Source organism: Lepus europaeus, chromosome 7, assembly GCF_033115175.1.
Source record: "Lepus europaeus isolate LE1 chromosome 7, mLepTim1.pri, whole genome shotgun sequence".
Lineage (NCBI taxonomy): Eukaryota > Metazoa > Chordata > Mammalia > Lagomorpha > Leporidae > Lepus > Lepus europaeus.
In genome coordinates, this window is record NC_084833.1 from 99,830,533 (window position 1) to 99,856,827 (window position 26,295).

At 47.3% G+C, this 26,295-nt stretch overlaps 1 protein-coding gene across 1 annotated transcript; it reads right to left on the minus strand.

The window, feature by feature from the left end:
• Positions 1-7,649: 7,649 nt before the first annotated feature.
• On the minus strand, positions 7,650-11,729 carry POU2AF1 (POU class 2 homeobox associating factor 1). Its single transcript, XM_062198356.1, has 4 exons — positions 11,583-11,729; positions 11,057-11,099; positions 10,707-10,972; positions 7,650-8,104 (listed from the first exon to the last, which is right to left on the minus strand). The coding sequence occupies exons 1-4, from the start codon at positions 11,727-11,729 to the stop codon at positions 7,790-7,792; spliced, it is 771 nt and encodes a 256-aa protein (XP_062054340.1). The 3' UTR covers positions 7,650-7,789.
• Between the last annotated feature and the right edge of the window lie 14,566 nt (positions 11,730-26,295).

Genomic DNA, 26,295 nt, shown 5'->3' on the forward strand with positions numbered 1-26,295 from the left:
GGAATAAGATCAAAGTCAGCGAACTCAAGAGGCTTCCATAGCCTTGGCAACTCATGACTAGAGCCTAGGGAGATTACTGACGCCATAAACAAGAGTGTCAAATTGTTAAGTCAACAACAGGAGTCACTGTGTACTTACATCCCATGTGGGATCTGTCCTTAATGTGTTGTCCGATGTGAATTAATGCTATAACTAGTACTCAAACAGTATTTTACACTTTATGTTTTGTGTAGGTGCAAACTGATGAAATCTTTACTTTATGTATACTAAATCAATCTTCTGTATATAAAGATAATTGAAAATGAATCTTGATGTGAATGGAATGGGACAGGGAGCGGGAGATGGGAGGGGTGCAGGTGGAGGGAAGTTATGGGGGGGGGCCATTGTAATCCATAAACTGTACTTTGGAAATTATATTTACTAAATAAAAGTTTAAAATAAGTTCTAATGTGGGGGACTTGTGTCTTAGGAATCTCACCAGACACTTCATTGGGGTTAAGAGAGAGACAGAGAGAGGACAAAGAGGAGGAGGAGGTCATCAAAGAAAAAAGAAACTAAGATTTACTTATATTTAATATATGGACTGGGATGAACAAATGTCCAGGTTTGCCCCAAAACAAAGAATCATTTTGGAAAGATAAAATCTCCAATGTTAAAACCAGGAATGTCCCAGGCAAAGCAAGATGAGTTGATCACTAAAATGTGAACTTCTACGAGCTGGATATGATTTCAGAGCACCACCCAAAGGTTTGTGTACTGGAAGCTTGGTCTCCAGTGAAGAGATGTTGGGAGGTGATGGAATTTTTAAGAAGTAGGGATTAATGGGAAGTAATTAGATAATTAGAGGGACAACCCTTAGAAGGGATTAATGCCAATCTTTCAGAGTTAGTTTTCTTTTTTTAAAGATTTATTTATTTATTTGAAAGGCTGAGTTACAACGAGAGAGGGAGAGACAGAAATCTTCCATCCGCTGGTTCACTCCCCAAATGGCCACATTAGCCAAGCCTGGGCCAAGTGGAAACCAGGAGCTAGGAGCTTTTCCTGGGTCTCCCTTATGGTTGCAGGGGCCCAAGGTCCTGGGCCATTTCCTGCTGTTTTCCCATGCCGTAGCAGGAAGCTGGATTGGAGATGGAGCAGCCGAGTCTTAAACCAGCAAGATCTAAGTCTGGGAGCCGGCGCTGTAGTACAATGGGTTAAGCCACTGCCTGCAGGGTTGGCATCCCATATAGGTGCCTTTGCATTATTCACAGGAGGAACTATACATTACTTTTGTAACATATTTAGAACAGCCAATGACACACTGTATTTACTTAGATCTAAATATGTTTGGGTAGTCTTCAGAGCTATGACATTCATTAAATGAAGTACTGAAATCAACTGAAGTTAAACTCAGGTCTTAAAATTGATACATCATAAATATTTTTAAGAGAAATTAGGCATAGTCAATAAATTGTTCTAAATATTATTTAGTTAATAGATTTAGAAAAAAAATAAATTTTTAGTCAGTAAATGAAATAGCTAAATATTTATTTAATATTTATCTTTTAAAATCCTTAGTATTGTAAAGGTTTTATAATAGATAATATATTCATAAAACAGTTCAAGGATATAATTTATTCATAACCAAATATACACATATAAGAATAGGTACTCACACTGAAAAGACATCGCTGAAGTTTTGGAATATTATTTCAAAGCAGACATCCACAATCATCCACAATACCGGCCTAGCCCAGGGTTAGCACTTCATAAAATATGCATTGATGGCAACAGATGCATGAAAAAATGCTCAACATCACTAATCACTAGGGAAATGCAAATCAAAACCACAATGAGATATCATCTCACACCTGTCAGAATGACTATATCAAAAAGACAAAAGATAACAAGTGTTGGCAAGAATCTCAAGAAAATGAAACTCTTGTACACTGTTGGTGGGAATGTAAATTAATATAGCCATTATGAAAAACCGTGTGAAGCTGCCTCAAAAGTTAAAAATAGAATTAAAATATGATCCAGCAATCTCACTTCTGGCTATTTACCCAAAAGACTTCAAATAAGTTTGTCAGAGAGATACCTGTATTCCCATGTTCATTGCGGAACTATTCACACAGCTACATTACAGAATCAACCTAAGTATCCATCAACAGATGCAAAGAAAAGGTGGTGTATATACACAATGGAATGCTATGCAGCCTTTTTTTTTTAGATTTATTTTATTTATTTGAAAGACAGAGTTACAGAGAGAGGTAGAGAACTTCCATCTGCTGGTTCACTCCCCAGATGGCTGCAATGGCCGGAGCTGCGCCAATCTGAAGCCAGGAGCCAGGAGCTTCTTTCAGGTCTCCCACGCAGGTGCAGGGGCCCAAGGACTTGGGCCATCTTCTACTGCTTTCCCAGGTCACAGAAGAGCTGAATTGGAAGAGGAGCAGCTGGGACTAGAACCAGCGTCCATATGGGATGCTGCAGGTGGAGGATTAAGTTGCTGCATCACAGTACCAGCCCCACAATTCAGCCTTTAAAGGAAATTTTGGGGGCCGGCGCTGTGGTACAGTGGGATAAGGCACCTCCTGCAGCACCACCATCCCATATGGGTACCAGTTCAAGTCCTGATTGCTCCATTTCCCATCCAGCTCCCTGCTAATGACCTGGGAAAGCAGCAGAAGATGGCCTAAGTCTCTGGGCCCCTGCACCTACATGGGAGACCCAGATGAAACTCCTGGCTCCTGGCTTCCCTGGCTGTTGTGGCCATTTGGGGGAGTGAACCAGTGAATAGAAGATCTTTCTGTCTCTCCTTGTCTCTCTATAACTCTGCCTTTCAAGTAAATAAATAATTGATCAATCAATCTTTTTTTAATAAAAGAGAAAAAAAAAGAAATTCTGTCATTCGAGTCAATATGAATGGAACCAGAACTTTAGAACATTATGTTAAGTGAAATAAGCCAAGCAAAGACTAACATCACAAAGGAATTCCAAACAGTGGAATTCGTAGAAGTAGAGAGTAGAAGGGCGGGGGAAGGAGGGGAGTTGCACAAAGGCTGGGGTTGGAAGGAATCAGGAGATGATGGTCAAAGAATATAAAATCTCAGTTAGGAAAAATGAGGAGATTTTTAAAAATATTTCACACAGTGTGGTGAATATAATTACTTATAGCATATCATTCATTGCAAAATTGTTAAGTGTACATTTCAAATATCTTCATCACAAAAAATGGCAACTGTCTGAGGTGATGGACATGTTAAATAGCTCAATTTAATTATTTCACATTGTATTCATAAATAATAACATCACTTTCCACCTCATACGTAATTATAAATGGTTGATTTATAATAAAATTTTTAAATGTCAATGAATAGCAGCCATAGTCATAGGCAAATTTGAAAAGTAGATTGAGAATACCAGTTAATGGATATCTCTACTCACGCACTCAGAAGAAACATTTGAGAAGCATCATGTGTACTTAAAGCTAATGCAACAGACTCTGCTGTAATCGACTTGCAATTATCCATATCAGTATTTAGGAGCCGGGATGGCAGTTTAGCCTCTCAGTTAAGATGCCTGCATGCCTCTCCATCGGGCCAGGGTTCTGGATGCTGGACTCCAGCTCCAGACTCCAGCTTCCTGCTAAAGCAGACCCTGGGAAACAAAAGCAATGGCTCAGGTGATTGAGTACCTGCCATCCTAGTGGGAGACCAGGATTGAGTTCCTGGCTCTCAGCTTCAGTCTGGGCAATTTCTGGCAGTTGGAGGCATTGGGGAAGAGAACCAGCAGAAGGAAGTGTGCTTGCATGTGCTTTCTTGCTCTCTCTACCTCTCAAATAAATAACTAAATAATTTTTAAAAGATATTTAGGGGGCCAGTGCTGTGTGTAGCAGGTAAAGCCACCACCTGCAGTGCCGGCATCCCCTATGGGTGCCAATTCGAGTCTCCCGGTTGCTCCTCCTCCAATACAGCTCTCTGCTGTGGCCTGGGAAAGCAGTAGAAGATGGCCCAAGTCCTTGGGCCCCTGCACCCACATGGGAGACTGGGAGGAGGTACCCAGCTCCTGGCTTCGGATCGGCGCAGCTCCAGCTGTTGCGGCCAATTGGGGAGTGAACCAGCGAATGGAAGACCTCCCTCTCTCTCTGCCTCTCCTTCTCTCTCTGTGTAACTCTGACTTTCAAGTAAAATAAATAAATCTTTTTTTAAAAAAAGATATTTAGGATCAGTGAACAGTAAATATCCAAGATTAATTCAATTCAATGAGGAATTATTGAGTGTCTCATATTTGACTCACAAATGAAGTTAATAAAAAATAAGTTCTCTATGGTTTCTGATTTCAAGAAATTCACACTTAACTTCAGAACACGACCTCAGACTTCCACCTAGAGTTACATACAGCCTGATGCTCAGAGAATCTGAGCCACTTGGCATGTGATTTCACTATGTTCCAGATACCTAACTTCTTACCATACACTTGCCTCCTCCTTGCTCCCCAGTTCCATGCCGGAAGAGGACAACTTCATGCATCAGGGTCTTGCATAACATCCGTCTACACTTGATTGACCACTTCCTTCAGGTTGCAGGTCGGGTTGTTCATAGAGCTACCTCAAAAGAGAGTGGATAAGATAAAGTGCATTTTTAATAGAGCTCCCCTTAAAATTGAACCTCATTAAAGCTAAAGGAAAAACTCAAATATCTTTCCTTCCATGTCCGTTTTGCTGGGTTATGGTCTACATGTAGAACAAGCCAAAAGGTAGTGCTACTGATCATCTCAAGTGAGCTAAATAACTGGCTGTGCAACTGTCCCCCCAAATTTGGAAAAAGACATACAGAAGAACAATACAGATACAGATTAATAATGGAGCCAGTGAACTCAGAAGCCCTTTGTAGGTCAGAAAATCATCAAGAAAAGGAGATTCTTCCAAACTGTTACTCATTCCAAGGATAATTCTGACTTGTTCTTGAATTTCCATTTCATTGTGATGTTTGGCCCCAAGAGATGACTTCCTTTGGGCATGGTGCCTACATGGTCACCTGCTCCTGGGTCCTGACTGGTGGATTTTCAGAGTCTGATGTAGAAATGTCACTAGTAGTAGTAACACTTGCCCCGGATACCCAATGTCATGAAAAATTACTCATGTAACACAAATGATGTGAAGAGCAATAGGCTGGAAATACTCACTTCCTCTCCTCCATCCCTGCTCTCCCAGAAACCAAGCCCCCTGGCCACACACATGTTCTGCTTGGGAGAACCACAACCCAGCACAGAGGGGACTGCTTTGATCTGCTCCTACAAGAGATCAATTTGCAAAATCAACAAGGCTAGTGCAAGCCCCTTTCACTAATGATACTGACATGGTAATGAGAGCTAGGGGACATTGATTTGATGAGAAATAAAACACTCCAGCACAGAAAAATCTCTACAAATCTTTATTGAAAATGTTTCCATCTTAGCAGAATAATCCAGGAAGGAATCGAGATGGACTACTACAACCAAGACATTTATCCCAAGAAGGAAAAAATACCATTTCAATCTTAGCAAATGTATAAAGTACTTTGTCTTCACTGATTTTTGCCATTTTAACTCCTTTACGAGGGTTGCTTCTGCATTTTCTCAAATCCTTGAATAATTAGCTGGAAAATCTTACAGAGTTGTTTTTACTGGAAACCAAGGCTTTTAACCAAACAGGACCAAGATACCCCTCCCCAACTTTGTACACTCACCATCACTACCACCAAAAGTATAAATTTATCACCTAAAATGCTACCTTAAGCTTTTAAATGTAAATATTAAGTCTGAATAAAAGTATTCAATATATACCAGAGGACTTCAACAAGTTCATGGAAAATGCAATTAAAACATAAGTTTATTTTGGTGCAAAAAATTTTCAACCTATGCAGTTTTTCATAATATGCATTTTCCATGAACTTTTTGAAGATTCCACTATATGTGGATTTCCAGCTTTTTTGCAACAAAATACATTTATTTTTAATTCCATTTTTTATGAACTTTTTGAAGTGCCATCCTACGTGCTAGGTTTTAGGCAGTTACTGAGAAATTTGTGTCAAAACAATCCCAAAGTAGAAAAAAAAATCCAATAAGGCAACTTTTTACAGAGTTTTTAGTTGTTGTTCTTCTTCCTATTTATTTTCATTTTACTTAGAAGACAGAGAGAGAGGGAGAAAGAGAGAGAGAGAGAGAGAGAGAGAAATCATCTATTCGTCTATCCACTGTTACACTTCCCAACAACCAAGGTTGGGCCAGGACAAAGCCAGGAGCCTAGAAATCAGTCTGGGTCTCCCACACAGCAGGAACCCAAGTACCTGAGCTATTATGTGCTGCCTCCCAGGGTGTACATTAGTAGGAAGCTGGATCAGAAGAGAAACCAGGTCTCAGATCAAGCACTCCTATGTGGTATGTGGGCCTCACAAGTAGTGACTTAACTACTGCACCAAATGCCTGCCCCCAAAGTTTTTTATTTTAAAGGCCAAAGCAAATGTGTCCAGAAAACTGTCATTTCCCAGCAAAGTCCCTTACTTCTTCTATGTGGGTTCCACCAATGAAAGTGTCTGCCCAACAGCGGCAATGGAGTCATCAGCAGACAAACATGCCACGCTCGGGGGCTAAGCACCCTCAGTAACAGCTACACTGGATCCCCTGAAAATCCACTGTTTCTCCAGCAAAGAAAAATAACTACAAGTCAACTTGTAGGTACTTGCAAGGACCTCTGATTGAGGGTATAACTGGCCCCAGAAGGGATGGTGCTTGAATGGAAGGGCCTTGGCTTCACATAATTGTGGCTTGTAGATGATCTGAGACATAAAAGAAGCCCATAGAGCAGCACTGAGCAAGGACTCTGTATCTGTCGGACTTCATTGGGTCCTGATCTACACCCAGCATAGCCAAGGGTCTGGACTTGGGACAGAAATGACCAAGCCCATCATTTGTCCTGGTCATCACAGCCCAGCTGACCTTGCATGTGTTCTCAAAGAGAACAGCACTACCTCTCACACCAAAACTTTTCTTAAATTGACTGTCATCTTAATAATTAAGTAACCCAGAGATAACTCATGCCTTGGCCTTCCTCCTCTCCCCATAAAACCCCAGCTTCCCCCTACACCCACATCTACAACAAAAGACACACCTGTGCATGTCCCCCTCCCTCCTCTGCCCCCTCTCCTGTCACTGACTCACCGCTACCCACCCTGATTTCCTTAACTCCCTCCCCCCACCCACCCATTGCTACACTCAGCCCCAGGTCTCAAGACTTTGCTGCCTAGGCTATCAATCTGGCCAAAGCTAAGAATAACAAACAAAGGAGTAACTGTGGGAACCAAGGACTCAAGGACTCTGGCAGCAGGTCTGCTCTTGGCTGCCTCTCTCACAAGGTGACGGCAGGCAGGGCTGGACTTCCCACAGGGCACTCCGCTCATGTCAGAACGGCAGAGGGTATAACCAGCCCAGCGATGGGTCAGCAGCGGCCACTGGAAAGAAAGGGCCTTCCTCAAGGAATGAGGCACAGTAGAAGTGGAAGTGCCTGGACCACAGACTCAGCAACATCTGGCAAAATATACATATATATATATACATATACAAATCTCTGAAATCCCTAGAATTCCCTGCCCAAAAGGAACAGAGTAGAAAAAGAAAGAAGAAAGAAAGAGAGAGGCAGGAGGGAAGATCTACAGTTCTAGTTTTAGACAGCAAGTGTAGTTATGACATGATTACTCCAAACAGATATGAGTCTGGGGCTCAATCCTTGTAAATCCTCAGTATAGGGAATAGGACTCCCAGGCAGGAGCCAGCCCTAGAAGCCTTCCACAGAGAGTGTGTGGTTGAGCGCATAGCTGTCGTTATCCTCTTCTTCCAAAAGAAGCTTGTCGATGGCCAGGGAATTCATGGCTCTCCTAGGGTCTTCCATGTCCTGAAGGACTGGCTCTGGGATGGAGATGGGGAGCTGGACAAACTGGGGGCCAGGCAAGGCTGGGGCCGGAGGCTGGTACTGTAGGGTGGAGGTGGGCAGCGTGGAAAGGGGCTGAGGCCACGGGAAATAGGTGAGGGGCGCCTGGTGCTCTGGGGCCTCCAGCTGGGGGCCTCCCGTGGGTGTGGCAGCACTTCTGGTCTGTAATAGGAAACGCAGGACCAAGGGTTAGTAGCCCTGAAATACCAATGGGCCCTTCCTCATCTATAGTGGGCATCTTCATTTCTCCCCGTCCAACTCTACTTTTCCCTGGCTTCTCACTGCAGGAGCTCCACCCACTTCTACTCAAAGGCTCAGAGACAAATAGTAATGAAGACCTGTGGCTAAGTAAATTAGAGAGGATTGACTATCAAATGCATCTTGATTTTAGAGGTCTTCAAATGGAAAAACACACCCATCTTAAAATCTATGAAAATGCAACATGTTAAACAATCAGCCTATGGTAGCCTAGGAGCTGTATCTAGAAGGTGGTTGCTCTCCTGCCTGGCCACAAAGACGATTCTGGCTTCACACAACTGCGTTGGCATCTGGAGTCCCTGTGGACCAACACAGCTCCATCACTTCCCACCCACTTTGGATGGTGACCAGTACCGGAAGATCCAGCCACAGGCCAGGCAAGGGAAGAACTGCTTTATCAGCAAACTTGGCCTTCCTACTGCCACCACCTGGTGCCTTCCACAGCTACATCCTCCTCTGTCTCAGACCTGCTCCCTACCTGCCAGTCAGAGCCTGGCTTCTTACTGTTCTTTCACAAGTGAAGGAAGCAGATGGAAGAGAAATTTCCCTGTATGTGGGGTTGTGAGAGAGGAAAAACCTCCCCCACCGCCCCTCCTCTCTGGTTGCCACAATGTCTTGAGTGTAAACTCTTAGTCATTTAGGGCATCCTGTTTGCCAACCTCCTGGGGATCTCCTTACAATACAGAAAGTCTGGGATGGGGCCCGGGATTCTGCATATCTGCTCTGAGCTTAGGGATGCCCTACGGCTGGTCCAAGAACCACAATGTGAGTAGTGAGGAGCTAGGGTATTTTCCCCATAGAATGATGGAGGAGGAAAGGGCTCCAGAGACCATCCGGCCTTCTAACACCCAGGAGATGCATACATTGCACTGCCCCAAACCACCTCCTCTCCTCTGATGGAAGCCAGCGGCGCCCAGCCCTGCAGCATCCTGAAACCAGATGAATATCTGGGGAATCCCTATTATGGCCAGTGTTTTAAAAATCCGAATGAAAATCTTACAGTTTGGAATCATAAACCTGTACAGATCAACTGCAACTGCAGGTTTCTTTGCTCAGGGATAGAATTACATCAACCCGGCACCTTCACCGGTCTTATCTCTGCTGATCGAGCACTGGCTTTGATGAACTAAATTACAAAATGGCAAAACAAATAAATTACTTCTTAATGAATACAGTTTGTTTGATACACAGAACCTTTCAAAGCAGAAGGTGGGGATGATGAAAGGCAATCAATAATAAAAAGAATCTTTGGTAATGAAATGGCTGGGAACCCTTATGTTCTCCACCCCACATCCCCTGGCATGGAAATGAGTAGCCTGGGGGAAGTGTTGGATTCATTCCTTCCTAACCACCATCAGCCAGGCCCCACAGTTGGCTTTCTGGGTAGCCAGGTGGGCACGGGGAAGGAGGACTCCTGGGGGCCGTGCCTGGAAGGTGCTTGGAGGCACGGGCAGGTGCATCAGGTTGATGCTGGACCCTGGAGGGAAACAGAGGGGACGTGGGGGAACCACAGCAAGCTCCGCCATGGAGGGTGGGCTCTGTGAGTACACACAAGGCCCCTGTTCAACCCCCACGTTTCCCTGGAACTAGAGATGACCCTAACCACAGGCCTTTTCTCCCCTGAACTCCTGAGGGGTTCTCATTCCTTTGGTCAAACAGGTACCACTTACATAAAGCTGTTTCACTTCCCCCATCCTTGGGGAAATAGGTTCTTCCTTTCCTGTCTGGCATTGCAAGGCAGCCCTAGGTTAACAGGGTTGTTAAGCAGACTTTGATACATTTACTGAGTGCTTTCTGTATGCCAGGAGCCATGCTAAGCACTCTGCAGGCAGTAGCTCATTTGATCCTGACAATGACCCACTTGTTAGTATTCCCACTCTACAGATAAGGACACTGAGGCTCAGAGAGGTTAAGTCACTAATCTCAGGGTCTCACAGCTAGTAAGTGAAGGGGTAAGGATTTGAACACAAGCACTCTGACACAGAACTCAAAAACAATATCTTACAGGTGGGTTTGACTCCGTCAGAATTACAGTTTTATGAACAGTTGTATCACCTGTCATTTGATCTAGAAATTTTTTGGAATCCCCACTGCTAAGTGAACAATCACCCCATAGGTTATCTGAGTATAAAGGAAAGGCTTGGGGGGTGGGGCCTGAGACCCCACACAGACCTCATTAGCATCCCATTCATTAAAAACTTTAGCTTGTAACCAGGTCTCCCTGCTTACTGGGCAGCTGGGGGGATTGAGGACAGAGAAGCAGCAAAAACCCTCCCCAGCTCAGGGGGGCTTCAGACACAATGAGAGAGGCTGTATGACGTCTTTGTGGAAGATGCTTTAGGTCAGAAGGAAGAAGAGCAGGCTACCTTGGAGGACAGGATGGGCTCAAACGACCCGGTTATCCTGGAAATCAATAGTAGGAAAGAGCAGGGGTCACAAAGTCAGGCTTGGCTCTGAGAGAGCATCCTCAGTGTGGGGGAGCGCAGCTCTGCTCTGCGTGACGTACCGTGACGTTAGTGATGAGTGGCGGAGAGGCGTAGGTCAGCACCGACGAGGGCCCCACGACCGTGTAACTGGGGCACACGGGCTGCACGTACATGTCAGCCGAGTAAGGGCAGCTGACAGCTTCATGCGACACATACTCTGTGTAGGGTGTCCAGGGTGCCAGGGGCTGAAGGGTGGCCGGGGCAGGTTGGGAGAGCCAGCCGGCACATAGGGCCCCCTCCTCCGTCACTGTGGAAGCAGACACCTCCATGTCAAGGCAGGAAGGACCTGTGGGAGGCAGGAAATCAGAGAACTGCAGGTGCCACTGAGCATAGCAGCCTTGAGGGGTCCAGGGCTTGGGGGAGCTCTTACCCACTGTGGTGTAGGTCGCCAGGGGCTGATGGGGCAGCACCACCTAGAGGGGAGAAGAGAAGACCAAGATGGGTGTTGGGCCATCTCCAATGGGCCCTAGGCAGGGACTTGCCTAGAGGACCCTGGGGTAGCAGAGAACAGGGTAAGAATCTCCCTTGTTAGAGCAAAACACCCCACTCACACCCCAACCCTACATCAGCACCTACACTTGTGAGGGACCGGTGTTTCCATTTAGCAAGAAGGCTGTGCTCTTAGGGAACTGGCATCTCCCTCTTCCCAGGGGAGGACCCAGCTCACACCAGGGTGTGAGAGCCATTTGCTCACTCCACCTGGGCCTGGCCGAGCCAGCTGATGCCCCCATCCCTCATCCTACTTCAGGGAACCACCAACGCTCTCCCCTAGGTCGGTCTCTCTCCAGGAGCAGTCTCTGTGCAACTTGCTGTCTTCATGCTCCCAGTGAGCGAGGGAGGACAGCCCTGCCTGACCCCTCCAGCCCCCACCACCCTGGCCACAGCAGCCCCCTCACCGCAGTAGGCGTGACAGCTGCCCCGCTGCTGGCATGACCACGCTTCCTCCTCAGTAGTTCCTTCACCGGCTCCTTCACGCGGACTCCCTGGTAGGGCCGAGGCGGGGCCGGGGCCTGCTCTGGAGCTGTGGCTGTGGAAAGCAACATCCCTGGAGCCCATGACCCTTCTCAGACAAGCTCCCACGCCCAAGTGTCCATCTCCACGAGGATCTGCCCACCCGCCTCAGTTGTGTGCGATCACGGAGAAGCACACGAGACCTCCTAGAATCTCACTCCTGGCACTGTTGCTCCTCCTGCCTTGCCCAAACCTTCTATGGCTCCCCTGTACCCAAACAACTAAGACCCAGCTCCTTAGGCTGGAATCGAAAGACGTGCACAACGGGATCCATTTTTTTCCAACCACTTTGCAGCCTAACTGCTACGTGAACCCTGACTCCGGCCAGCAGGTTGGCGTACACTTTGCATGTTCTCTGCATGTCTCATCCCTTCACCGAGTTTTCCGTGGCTGGAATTTCCCCCCAATTCTTCCTGATTCCAGGCTAGCACCACCCTCCTGATTGAACATTGCCGCCATACTCCCCAACACACTTCCAGCTCTGTCCAGTGTGCGTCACAGCTGTGAGGTGAGGGACTCGGAGACTCAGCCCTTGCCACTGCCCAGCTGTGCAATCCTGGGCCAGTTACCAGACCCCTCTGGGCCCGCGGTATGCAATTTCTTCAGCAAAAGAGCGCTGTGAGGAGTCACCTGACATAGCAAACAGGAAGTGCAGGACACACTTTGTATAAAATCAGCAGTCGATAAATTTTCAGTCTGTTGTGCACTAATGAGTTGTGCTTGCTGATGCCCATTGCTTTTGCCCCCACCTAGATCTGAAACTTAGTAAGATGGGATATCACACCTTATGTCTCTGCAACCTCTTGAGTGGCAGGTGCACACGAAGCTCAGTAGTATTGGTGCTTAATCGATTGGGTGATTTTTTTCAAATACACCCCCATTCATCTTTCCTCCCTCTCTCCAAGACCTTCAGACTAAGTGGGGCTGAAATGAGTGGCTCTCAGGTTCTCTGTGACTCCCAGGACATGGGACCAATACCCAGTGGTGATCCACGGGTCCTGGGGCCAGTGGGTGTCCACCTTGCTGTGAGAGACAGTTTCCTTCTCACCCTGTTCAAAGCCAGAATGCAAAACACCACCTCTCATACAAGCCAGAGCAGAGGGACCTTTCTGGCCTGTGAAAGTAGCCATGGTGAGTCTGCCCACCCTGACGGACTGGGGCCCAGGGGCCCCGGCCCTTAGAGGGTAGGCCTGGATCAGCCAAGAGTGACGAGAAGCACTGGCCCTTAGGACACACGTGGAGAACCCATTATCTTCCACCGATAAGGGTCCCAAGGACCTGGACTCTGAATCAAAGGCCCGGAAGCCTGGGTATCTGTGAAACCCGGATCTGCAGTGGTGCCTTGGCTGAACTTTGCTCAGTAAATACCCGGCTGATAAGGTCCCGTGCCTGACTCAGCACCAGACTTCCCCCAGGGGCCACGCACCAGCATGGCCTGGTCTTGATGCCCAGCAGGCAGACAGGAGCTGGGGACAGGCAGCAGGACAGGAGTGAGATCATTTGGGGTCATGAATGCCATCCCCACAGACTGGACTTCAGACTCCTCACTGGGGTTCCTCACCAGGCCACATGGCAGAATCAACTCGGGGGTGAGGCAAGACAGATACCCAAGCTCTGTCCCCCAGGAGTCTGATCCTGGGAATCTTGTGTGGGCCTCAAAGTACATTATATTAAGATCTCACTGCTCGATTGGAGGATCCGCTGAGCTTAGAGCCACTCATCATCCATTACTGATTTAACTCAACAATCTGTCTACAACATCCTGCTAAGAGTTTAACTGTCTTTATTGTCACTTCCTTGGTCCTATCAGGGATCTCTACTGGTGTTCAGTCTCTGCCATATCCCTAGTATGAGGAACATAGCACTGAGCCAGACAAATGCAAGGGAGCCAGCCAGCCAGCTGTGCCCCCAGACCACCTGTGTACCTTCATCTTTGTTCTAAGCAGCAGTGACAATGCATCAGGGCTCTTACTTACTGGTAGGAAGTGTTCATATGCGTTTAATGTCTCTGGCATTACTTTTTTCATCTCTAAGATAATACCTCCTCTCACACACAACTGTTGTGAAGATCCACTGAAATAACTGGCGAGCTCCCAAGGCCAAACCTACCACATGGTTTGTCAGTACATCAGCACGCTCTCTCTCCTACTGAACCTGGCTTACAGTAGCAAGCACCATATTTCTGTACATTACCTTCCATTGAAACTCACAACTCATGGTCCATTGACAGCTTTCTCCTCTACAAAACAAGGATCAGAAGGGCAAGTGTGTCGTAAGGTGATCTGCGAGTTACACGCAAACCACAGAGTAAGCATTTAGTCCATGAAAGTTAATATCATTAGCTTTAGAAGCATCAGCTCTCTCCAACATCTCAAGACACACAGAAGGTACCCAATTGCTTCAGCTATTTTTCAATGGCATGCTTTTTTTTTTTTTAACCATAGCCTGCCTTCAGGGAGCATCATTCCTGCATAAGTTCCATTTGCCACTTCCCCTTGTGCTGGGTGGTGCTCTGCGTTGATCAGAGTCCAGGTGTGGCCATGACAGAGAGCAGAGGCACCTGCCCCTCTCACACGCTCAGCTCACTCTGTCTCCCAGTCACCCGCAGCTACGTCAGCTTTGTTCACAGCCATATTGTTTGACCAGTGCTTGTCACCAGTTAGGTTTCCAGCTATTTCTTACGTGCAAAGTGCAGTCTACCATATTGTGCACTTGGGAGAAAAAAAGTGGGTTTTGGGGTTGTTTGGGGTCTGAATACTGTGGTACTCTCTTAATCCAGCTGGGGGACCAGAAAGGCTCAGTCCTGCATGCACACATTTCACACCAGATCAAAGGCTGGTGTGTGGTTCATCCTCCCCCTAGCACCCCTGATTTGCATATACATTTGTAAGGAAGGGCCCAGAGGCCTCCCTGGCCCACTCTCTCCCAGGAGGTGGACAAGGCATTCACTTAGCTAGAACTAGCCAGGCACTTCCAGGATCTGCTCAAGTGGGGGCTTCCTGCCTCCTATTGTTTTAAATCAATGAACAAAGAGGGCTTGGGGGAGGTGCTATGTGCGGAGGGTATCACCTCTAATGTCTGGGCTTCCTTGGAACTCACAGTGTCAACAGGTGTGTCCTGGCACAACAGACCGTATGCGGAGCAATCTCGAAGTTCCCGCCTCCTCCCACTGCAGTCACAAAAGTCCCAAGGGGCTCCTGACTGCCCATCCGTGTGTCTACAACCAGCTGTCAGGCATCCTGTAACTGACTCCAATGGAACAGGCCAGAGTGAGGGTGTTTCCCAATGTGTCTTTGCCAAGTGTCTGTGAAATATCAGAAAACAGAGCCTCGGGACAATTCCCAAAGGAGCCCAACAGCCAAATGTATTTGCAAGCTGAAAACAGTAAACGTTTCTAATCCCACAGCCAGCTCTGTACTCCTCTCTGCCACAAGCATGAGAACTGAGCTTGCAAGCACAAATCTGAGAGAAAACAAGATTGTTTGAAATCATGACTGCCTCACCTTGGGCTTCTGGATCCCTGAAGTGAACAAACATTAGCACAATTAGATTAAAGTGTATTAAAAAAAATTCTGAAATAGGGACAGGCATTAGACACAGCAAGCAGTTAAGAAACCACTTGGGATGCACACAATCCCATATCAGAGGGCCTGGGTGCAAGTACTGGTTCTACTCCTGATTCTAGTTTCCTGTTAATGCATACCTCAGGAGGCAGCAGGTGATGGTAGGTCCCTGCCTCCCATGTGGGATACTAAGAATTCGCAGCACCTGCATTTGGCCTGGCCCAACCCCAGTTATTGCAGGCATTCGCAGGGTGAACCAGCAGTCAAGAGACTCTCTCTCTCCCTGTGTCTCTCTCCTTCCCCTCCCTCTCTTTCTCTCTGCTTTTCAAGTAAGTTAATCCTATAAACTAAAATTGCTAAAATAATTTCCCAAAATAATATTATAGAAAAGACTATCCAAAGAAGATAAAACAAGAGTTCAAAATAATAACACATCAGCAGAGAAGACGAAAGCCCGGGGGCGGCGCTGTGGCCCAGCAGGTTAATCATCTGCCTGCGGCGCCGGCATCCCATATGGTTCTAAGTCCCAGCTGCTCCATTTCCGATCCAGCTCTCTGCTATGGCCTGGGAAAGCAGTGGAAGATGGCCCAAGTCCTTGGGCCCCTGCACCCATGCGGGAGACCTAGAAGAAGCTCCTGGCTCCTGGCTTTGGATCGGCTCAGCTCCGGCCATTGTGTCCATCTGGGGAGTGAACCAGCAGATGGAAGACCTCTTTCTCTCTCTCTCTCTCTCTCTGCCTCTCTGTAATTCCACCTTTCAAATAAGTAAATAAATCTTTAAAAAAAAAAAAAAAGATGAAACCCAATTTCCCAAGGCAGAGTTGACCAGAGATTTTAATAACGCCCAGACAACATTGCAGCTGCAGCTAGCACGCCAGCCGTGTCAGCAGCTTTCTCACCATGTGTCCTGTGGTCTGAGGGCCTTTTATGCCTCCCGCAGGCATCCAAATGTCCATCCCTGGGGAAAACCTTTTCACCTAAACATGAGCTCCTCGTCCCTCACTGGAAATCTTTTTCAAGCTAAGGAATCCAACACAGTGCCTTTTCAGATCCTTGGAAGTCAGCCACCAATAGGGTTTGAAGGGAAAAACAAAAAACTACTCATACACGTAAAAAAAAAAAAAAAAAACACACACACACACACACAATGAATTTGTCCCCTATCAGGGCTGACCTTTTCCAAAATGAGCAATGAGCAAAAATGTTAAGGTATGAGAAGTCAGCAGACGACATTTCAGTTCCCCCTGCCGCACAGCCGGACACGCTCCACATCACAAAAATAAAGAGTGCTGCAGCCGCTGTTCCGCCGCAGAGCGCCGAGCAAGCCGCCGGGCGACCCCAGACCGCACCCCGGCGGCAAGTGGGCATTTGTGCTCGCTTTGCATCGAGCTGAGGGAACACAGGATTCTACTGATTTAAATCAACATGGTCTTCCAGGTCTTTGATGAAGGTATAATAAAATATCACTGAGGAAGTATGCAAAATGGTCAGCTCTTGTTTACTTAACGACCCCAGGCGAACCACACTCACACCACAGCGGCAGCAGCTACTCAGCCAAGCAGAAAGGTCCCTCCCGATAGCTCGGAGTGGCACTGGGCACAGGTAACCTCTCTCTGCGGGTGGCTTTAGAAGTGCCATGTCAGATAGCCATGCGCTCCCTGGAACAGCCTCCCAGGCACCCTCAAGAGAAGGCGCTCTCCCAGCTCTTATCCCTTGGCCATTTCCTACGGGGCCACCGGGGCCAGGCTGCTTTTCCAGGCTGGAAAGCAGTCAAGAGAGCTGTTGGAAGTGTCAGGAGGAACCCAGGACAAGGAAGCGTTTTCACAACCCTCCAACCCATCTTGACAATCTCACCCACAGAGAGCTGTTTCCATTCACAACTGACTGGTTGAACTTCAGAGTGGCAGCCACAAGGCCATTTTTGAAAGAATCTTTCTAGCCTAAAAGGACATGTGACACACCATCAGTTGGGACCAGCTTTTTTTTTTTTTTTTTTTTTTTTGACAGGCAGAGTTAGACAGTGAGAGAGAGAGACAGAAAGAAAGGTCTTCCTTCCGTTGGTTCACCCCCGCAAATGGCCGCTACGGCCGGCTCACTGCACCGATCCAAAGCCAGGAGCCAGGTGCTTCCTCCTGGTCTCCCATGCGGGTGCAGGGCCCAAGCATTTGGGCCATTCTCCACTGCCTTCCCGGGCCACAGCAGAGAGCTGGACTGGAAGAGGAGCAACCGGAGCAGAATCTGGCGCCCCAACCGGGACTAGAACCTGGGGTGCCGGCGCCACAGGCAGAGGATTAGCCTAGTGAGCCGTGGCACTGGACATGACCAACTATTTCTTAACAGCTCCAAGAAATCTCTACAAATATTATTTTCATTTGCTGCTGAATCTTCGTTATCATTAAAAGAAAAAAACAACTCTAAGAAGAAACACAAATCATTTTCTCTTATCACAAAACCGAATACAAATAATTGGACAATACGAATCCAAGCCAAGGGCTAACAAACTTGTGCAAGCTTCTAACTGAAAACAAAGTCACAAAAGTTGCTGACACTTTTCACTTTAAAGAATTGTGTTCGTGTTCCTAGCCTAAGATGGCCGAGGACTTTGAGGAAGCATTAGCTCAGGCCAACTAAAAGATCATTGACATCCTTAAATGAAACATCAATGTGGGGACTCTTTTCATGGTGAAGGTCTGAGTCAAAGTCTTCATATTTGTGTTTTCCATTCATGGACAATGGCTGATGTTTTTCCAACAGGAAGAAAGAACTTGGGTTTTGTCCAAAGTTTGGATTTGACACACTACAGAAAGACTTTCCCACCAATTTACACTAGATTGTAGTTTACTTTGCTTTTTAAAGTAGGCCAACAAAAGATCCCATATGCATGTAAATGTGAGCTTTCCATTCACTAGTGTTTGAACTGAGGGGATCCCAGCAAATATAAACATGTCACTCACAGATTGTAGCAATCTGGATAACACCCAGTGCATGGGAGAAGATAGACAAGGGGAAAGGTGGCCATAAGAGAGGGAAAGTGAAATACGAGCTGCTGTGGCAGGTAGGGCTGCAGGGGCAGTCAGGAAGGAGTGAGTCACCTCACGGGGTCTTGTCAGTAGAGGACAATCTCTGTTTCCAGGGATCTCAATGGTGGTGGCTGGTCCCACGTTCTCCGGTCTGATCGGACAAGGGAAGGGATTTGCGGGTGGCACTTCCCCTCCTGTGTCCTCCTGTGTCCCCATGCTAAGAGACGTGTTCCTTCCCATCAGCCTGCAGAGCTCACTCATCAACCAGAGGCAAGCCCACTGGGAAATGCTCAAGGAAGGCCACGGTTGTTTAGAATTTCCCCAGACGTAAGCAGACCAAGAGGACCTACAAAAAATAGTCCTGATAAAGAGAAGTGGGGGAATTCTTTTGTTGTTAGGTTTGTTTGGGTTTTTTTTAGATTTTTATTTTTATTTATTTGAAAGGCAGAATTACAGGGCGGGTGGGGGGAAGGGGAAAGAAAAGGAGAGGGAGGCCGGTGCCGCGGCTCACTAGGCTAATCCTCCGCCTTGCGGCGCCGGCACACCAGGTTCTAGTCCCGGTCGGGGCGCCGGATTCTGTCCTGGTTGCCCCTCTTCCAGGCCAGCTCTCTGCTGTGGCCCGGGAAGGCAGTGGAGGATGGCCCAAGTGCTTGGGCCCTGCACCCCATGGGAGACCAGGATAAGCACCTGGCTCCTGCCATCGGATCTGCGCGGTGCGCCGGCAGCAGCGCACCAGCCGCGGCGGCCATTGGAGGGTGAACCAATGGCAAAGGAAGACCTTTCTCTCTGTCTCTCTCTCTCACTGTCCACTCTTCCTGTCAAAAAAAAAAAAAAAAAAAAAAAAAAAAAGGAGAGGGAGAAGGAGAGATCTTTCATCTGCTGGTTCACTCCCCAAATGGCCCCAAGAGCCAGGGCTGGGCCAGACCGGAGCCAGGAGCTTCTTCCGGATCCCCCATGCGGGTGCAGGGACCCAAAGACTTGGGCCAACTTCTACTGCTATCACAGGCCATAGCAGAGAGCTGGATTGGAAGTGGAGCAGCTGGGACATAAACAGGTGCCCCTATGGGATGCCGGTGTCCCCGTTGGCAGCTTCACCTGCTATGTCACAATATGGGCCCCAGGGGAATTCTTAAAGGACATTTGGGAGAACTGCCATGGCTTGTTCAGTCTCTAACCACAGAGCCCTAGACTAAAGCAGTCTAGGGGTCAAGTGAGCCCTGTTGAAAGGAAGGCATGGCCAGCAGAGCATGGATGCCCAGCATGGTCACCCAGGGACTCCTCTCTAATTCTGAGCCCATTTACCCACAGCCCATCTGCCTCACCCAGGCCCCGCCCCCCTTAGCTGTTCCCACCCTGAGGCCTTGCAATGAACTGAACTGTCCCAAAAGTTCTGGATGTCCCACCCCATAAACTCAGGCGAGGTCAGCCAAGGGGCTTCAGTGCATGGGCCTCCCATGTGGCAGCTGTCCTGTGACTGCTTCCTCACCGCTGCCCTGGTGGCCCTTCCCCGGAAGCTTGCAGCACCATCCACACCACGTGTTCACCTCCCGCTGAACAAGCAGAGCAAGAACGGAAGTCCGTTGGATCCACCCTTCTCAACGTCGGTTCGGGTCTGTGGGATGAATCGGTGGCAGAGGTCCATGTGTTTCCTGGTCACAGACTTAACTCCTGGGACCTCGGAAATAACCATGCTCACATTTGCATGGTGGTCTGCGGCCCACAGTCTTTGACACAAATGATTTCATGTGAGGCCTCACCACAGGCTCTGATATAGGCAGGGGAGGTATTTCTGTCCCCTCTCCATCTATACCGATGAGGAAAGTGATGCTCAGAGACGTTCAGTGATCTGCCTGTTACTTGCCAGTCATCAGCCAAAGCCCGGATCTCTGATCCCAAGCACAGTCCCATGTGGCCTCCTCTGGTAACTCTGGAGGTCGGCCCTCACTCGCTTCCCAGCCCAGGCCTCACCCTCCCTGTTCCAGCTGGAGTCGAAACTCGAGCCACCCTGAGCCAGTGGCCTTGCACTGTCAATTCCCCCAAGGAATGCTATTTCCCAGCCGGGAGGGACGAGCAGTCCACGAGAAACTTACCAGCCGCCTGCTCACGTGAGGAGTGACGAGAACTGAGAGACCCAAACAATTCCCCGCAAGGTTTTATTTTTGGTATTTTTCGACAGAAATGACAGCAGCGAGGTCCACCTGAGGAACCAGCTGCATCTGCTCGCCTTTTACAGAAACTGGGGTTAGCAGAGCAGAAAGAGTTCCCATCCGAGACACCGTGTCCCGGGGTATGGGTCAAGACGAGGAGACCCCCGGCAGGGCACCCACTGGGCGAGGATGTGCTGAGCAGGGTAGATTGGGTCCCTGCCCTCAGGTACTCACGGGCCAGTCGAATGGGGGTGTACAGACTTTAGCCAAATAATTGCAAAAGCGTAGCTAGAATTGCAAACTGCGACAAAAGAGCATCTGCCTCAGAACTGCAGTGGTTCTGGCTTGTTTCACTGATTTCTACCTCCCCTTGATCACGCCAGGCTTGAATGAGCAGTGCCCCAGAGGCCCCAGTCTACAGGGACTGTGTAGAGAAGAGAGTGGTAAGAGGTATGACTGTCCTGTCGCAAATGCACAGACTGGTCTGGGCTCAAGGACTCAGGCCACGCCAATGAGTGGGAGCCTCATCTAAGACACGCAAGGTGGCAGGCCCTGAGTGAACCCTGAGGATGTATCATCACCTGCTCTTATCCTATCCTCACCGATCAGCCCACCAGGAGAAGACCAGGCCCAGGAGCTCAGATGCTAAGCTGGAAATCAGCTGGCTTCAGAGGTTCTACGTTGAGTCTCAAGGGTAACTTCCCAAGATTAAATTTTCACTAGCTTTTGAGCCAAGCCACAGCAGCTACCCTTGATGAAGTGGTAAGTTGCCTCTGTCTAAGGGTGGACCTATGAGTATTTCAGCTAGGAGAGGAAGAAGAACCCAACGCAACCCTAAAATCTGTGGCGTTGAGAGGCACGTGATCTGGTTTGGGACTCCAGCAGATACAGTTTTGGAAGTGTGCTGCATTACTAATCACTTGCACAACCCTTGGCAAATCACTTAACCTACGTGCTCCTCAGTTTCCCCATGTGCAATATAAGGATATTACCCACATCAGAGGTTGTCAAGAGGATGGTATGGAATTAACACAGTTAAAGACCTGGTTCCATAATAGACCACACCAAACACCCATTCCTCACCCATGTCAGTCAACAATCCACAGCCCATCTCTCATCAGAAAAGCAGCCTTGGTACAGTGACCCTAACTTGCCCATGTCGGCTGCATCCTGGTACTGAATGTCTCTGTCTTCAGCACACCAAGGGCTCTCTGTTGCCTGCAAGGCCTCTCTCAGCCTTGCCTTCATCTTGCTCCTGGAAGTCATCCCTCAAGTGCCTGGGCCCAACATGGCCCAGCAGCCTTGTTTAGCAGACAGGGAAGCCAGTGATGCCACAACAGGACTCATCAAAGGCTTCACTTGCAAACAATGGGAGACACCAAAAGCCTGACACTGGCCTTTGTAAAGATACTACGAGCTAAGCAGGAAACTTCTTTCTTCGGAAGGCACAGAGGACGGGGTTTGTGGCAGATTTAATTGCAATGATGACTCCAAGAATGACCACCTAGGAGATTCTTGAGTGGCAGCCATTAGGCGGCAGACCCAGGAAGATGGCAGTCCTTTGTCCGGACCACAGACGCAGCCCCTGAAGGAACATGTAGGCTTCTCCCCAAGGACACAGGCATGGCTAAGGCTGTGTTGTAGATACTCCTTTTGGGGGGCTCGAGACATAGGAGCACACATGACACGGGATGGGAATGTGACAACACGCAGCGAGGGCTCTCGAGTGCTCCGAGAAGAAGGTTTTACCATGGTCAGAGCAAGGAAGGTTCCTGACTGACATACAGAACATTGCCTCAGTGTAACAGAGAGCAGCAGGCATTAAAAGAGGAAAGAAGTGACCTAACCTGAGCGCTCCAGACCAACAGTTCCATCCCAGCGGGGTGAACGAGGAGAGTCTGCCTACCCCAGAAACCCATCCAAAGTCTCTCACAAGGCAGCATCGCCATGAGGACTGGAGTAGAGGAGACAGGTACTATTTCTTTACTAGATCAAGGCCTGAATCTAGAATGGCCAATCCGCTCTAGGGTGGGAAAAACCTGCAGTCATGCACCTGGAGAAGAAACTCAGTTGTGTTTTCTTGATTTAAGCTGGGGTGGGGAACCTTTTTTCTGCCAAGGGCTATTTAGGTATTTATAACATCATTCATGGGCCATACAAAATTACCAACTTAAAAATTGGCCTGCTATAGATTTATTGAATTTTGAGTCCTACCTGCGTTTGCTTTGGCAAGGCCAAGACCAAATAATTTCACGGGCCTTCTATGGCCCACGGGCCAGACGTCCCTCACGCCTGATGCAATATCAAATTTTTTTTTTATTTTCAAGACCAAGGAGTCTTATGAAAGAAAGAAACTTTTCTTGAGATCCTGAGGTAAGGACCACTTCCTTGGAGGAAGGATTCTTCAGACCCCAGCATCAGTTGTATATTTGGGATCAGCTCTGGCTGCCCAAGTCCTAAGGTTTGTGCAGGCCTTGAGCACAGCCTACATGGGTGAAATTAGCCTCAGTGATGGACTCATGGCAAGAGATGCAACTGCCAGAAAAGATGAGCATTTTGGCTAATTCTCAGGTTTACTAACCAATGGCCCTCATGACATGGGGAAATCTTTTATAAAGGGCAGGGAATGGTGGGCGGAGTATCATGCTTGGGAATGATTCCACTAGGTCAGTTTTTGAGGAATTTAACCCCTTCCTTATTCACAAGAAACCCATAAAGACTGAAAGAAAACCTGAGCTTCACAATGTCAAAGCTTCTTGAAAACCAATGCAACTGCTTCACAGCTCCTCACTCTTAGACCAAGGCCTGTGACCATGTATCACGGTCTTAGATACCCCAAACTGTTCTATTGTTCTGCAATCGATTTGGTTTGAATGAAGAGGCTTGTGAAAGGAATTGATAGACATCAGCCTAGATAGCCCTGTATCTTCTTCCCATTGTTAAAACATCCTGGGATGTCCATCCATGCCCCAGGATCTAAGCAAGAAGTCTGGTAACTGGAGCCAGTGCTATGGTGCAGTGGGTTATGATCACCGCCTGAGATGCCAGCATCCCATATGAGTGCCGGTTTGAGTCCTGGCTGCTCCACTTCCAATCCAGCTCCTTGCTAATGTACCTGGGAAAGGTACACATGGGCCCTGCCACCCATGTGAAGACCAGGATGGAGCTCCAGGCTCTTGGCTTTAGCCTGGTCCAGCCCTAGCTGTTTCAGCCATTTGGAGAGTGAACCAGTAGATGGAAGATCCATCTCTCTCCCTAACTCTGCCTTTCAAAAAAATCTTTTTTAAAAAACAATCTGATTATCATTTATTATTCAGGATTGATATCCAATGAGATCCATGACACCTTTCCTAATTTCATCTTCCCCTCTCTTCACTAATTGACTTCTCTGGCTGGAAGCAATTACATTACTGGATGGATACACACATGCATAGTATGATAAACAGATGGCTGATTTTCCTTCTACATCTTTCTTTCCTGCATTGCTATGGCTTCTATTCAACATCAAGATTTGTTTGTATTTTCAACTCTCTTTCCTCTCTTCTTTCATTTCTACAGCTTCAGTGTTTCTCAGCCCTGGAAGATTTTAATAATCTTTGTATTCTTCTCTCTTCCAATTAAATTTATGGCTATTTGTTGTGAATTTAAAAATAATTCAGTTTTTTTAAGGTGATCAAATACTTTTTGGTCCCAACATCTGGTCTGAAGATAATTCTAGTTTGCAATTCTTTGGCAATCAGCTCTTCCCAGAAAGTGGTACTTATGAAACCATTACTAAGAAAAGGAGGCAGCACGTTGTTGTTTCAGGTTTCGGTATCATGAGTGCTATTTCTTGCATGTTTCAAGTGTCATTCTCCTGACATCTAGATTATAAACACCTCAGCCCAATCTTGTGAATTAAAAAAAAAAAAAAAAAAAAAAAAAAAAAAACCACGTTTGCCAGTCAGTACAAGCTTTGCTCTATCCTACCTTACAAGGTTGGCAGGGAAATTGTGGTCCCATAATCTAAGTTTGATCAGAGGACAATCAGATTAACTATCAGAATTAATTCTGATCATTAACCCCATTATAAGTTAAACAACTTAAGTATGTGCTCCGTCGTTTCACAAGAAATGCAGAACTTAGAGACTATCCAAATGGTACTGTATACTAGCCCTCTGAGGTACAGAGAATGGGAAAACAAGAACGGTAACTAGTATTGAGCATTCCCTTCATGTCACCCGCAGTAGTAAGCAGCTACCACAATCCTATGAAGGAAGACCCACATCACTGGTGTATGCATAGAAAATGACAGCGGAAGGAGGCAAAGGAACACAACCAGGAAGGCGTAACTCCACACATCGCAAATTCAGATCTACCTGTGGCAGAAGCTCCTCTTTTTAAGTCATTAAGAGCAAAGAAAGTCTAGAGATGTCAATCTCCAACTCAAAATAAAACCCTGCTCTCTATCTGGCTTTACACACACACACACAAACACACACACGCATACACACACAATGAAATGTGAAGGGATAGCCTGACTTCCAATATCTATGTGGTTCAGAACAAAGCAGGAGCTAAGGAAGCAGAAGCGTTGGTTCGCGGCACACGCTGCTACCCAGGGCTCTCCATGGAAGCTAAGCAGAGAGCACATGGGCTGGGTTACTTGGGGGCAGAATCAATGTCCCTCCTCTGAGCTTTCCACTGTAGCTAAATAGTCAGCAAAAGGCTAGTGGAAGAGGCACAACAGCAAGCAAGGGTCTTGTTTTTGTCAATGAATACGCCAAAGTGTAAGTTAAACACATTAAAATGAGTTCACTAGGTTGAACGGTTGGTACACTTCATGTTGCCTTTGGCCCTTGACATAATGTGGCAGGCCTGTGCTCTCATCAGGAGCACCTTCTACATCCTGTGAACGCGGCAGGAGACAGGACAACATAGAAGGTCTGTACCTGGGAGTCTGGCTCAGATTAATTTCATTGAGTGGGTGAACTGACCTAACCTGTAATCTTCTGTTTCCTTATCTATGAAATGGGCCTAACAAGAAAACCTACTTGTTGAGCTTTTCTAAGGATTAAATGAGATAACACATTCACAGTTGCGATGACTTGCAGGTGTTATACCCACTGTGCGCCCCCTTCTTCCTTACTAGCAACCCCACATGAAGGAAGGTGGCAATGTGCCCAGCGACACAATGACATGATTCTCTTCTGCAGGCAGGAGTAGTCTGTTGTCAAGGGCAGTTGTGTGATGGAGGGGTGGGTGGGATAAGTGACAGAGAGGCATGATCTTTTTGCTGTTCCATTTTCTTCTTCTTCCATGTGTGAAGATGTGTTGAAGATCACAGGTATCGTGGCTCACATTACCATGACAACTGTGAAGAAACCTTGAGGACGAAAGCCATATGCCAAAGACAGAAGACTAGAAAGACAGAAAGATCACGTAACCTTGTTGGCATTGTGGAGCCTCTGTACAATTCTGTACAGCCTACACTAGACTTCTTTTACCTGGGAGAAAGTATACCACTGTCATATTTAAGATGATGTTATTTCAGGGTCTCTTCACTGAGAACCAAATGTAAAACAAACTAATCCAACAGAACATTTAATACACTGCATGCCATCAAATAAATTCTCACTACCCAATAGCTGTATTGATCACCGCTGAAAGTACAGAGCGTAGTCTATTCAAAGTAGCGCAATGTCCAAAGTCATACTAGACTCAATCAATTTCAGCCTCTAGCACAGCAGTTTTTAAACTTAACTGCACATCTTCACCACCTGGGAAGCAGCCACTGGGAAGCTCTGGGTTGGCACCAATGATTCTTGAATCTCTCCAGAGCATCCCAGGGTGTAGCCAAGGTTTCAAAAGTCAGCTCTAAGTAGAGGTA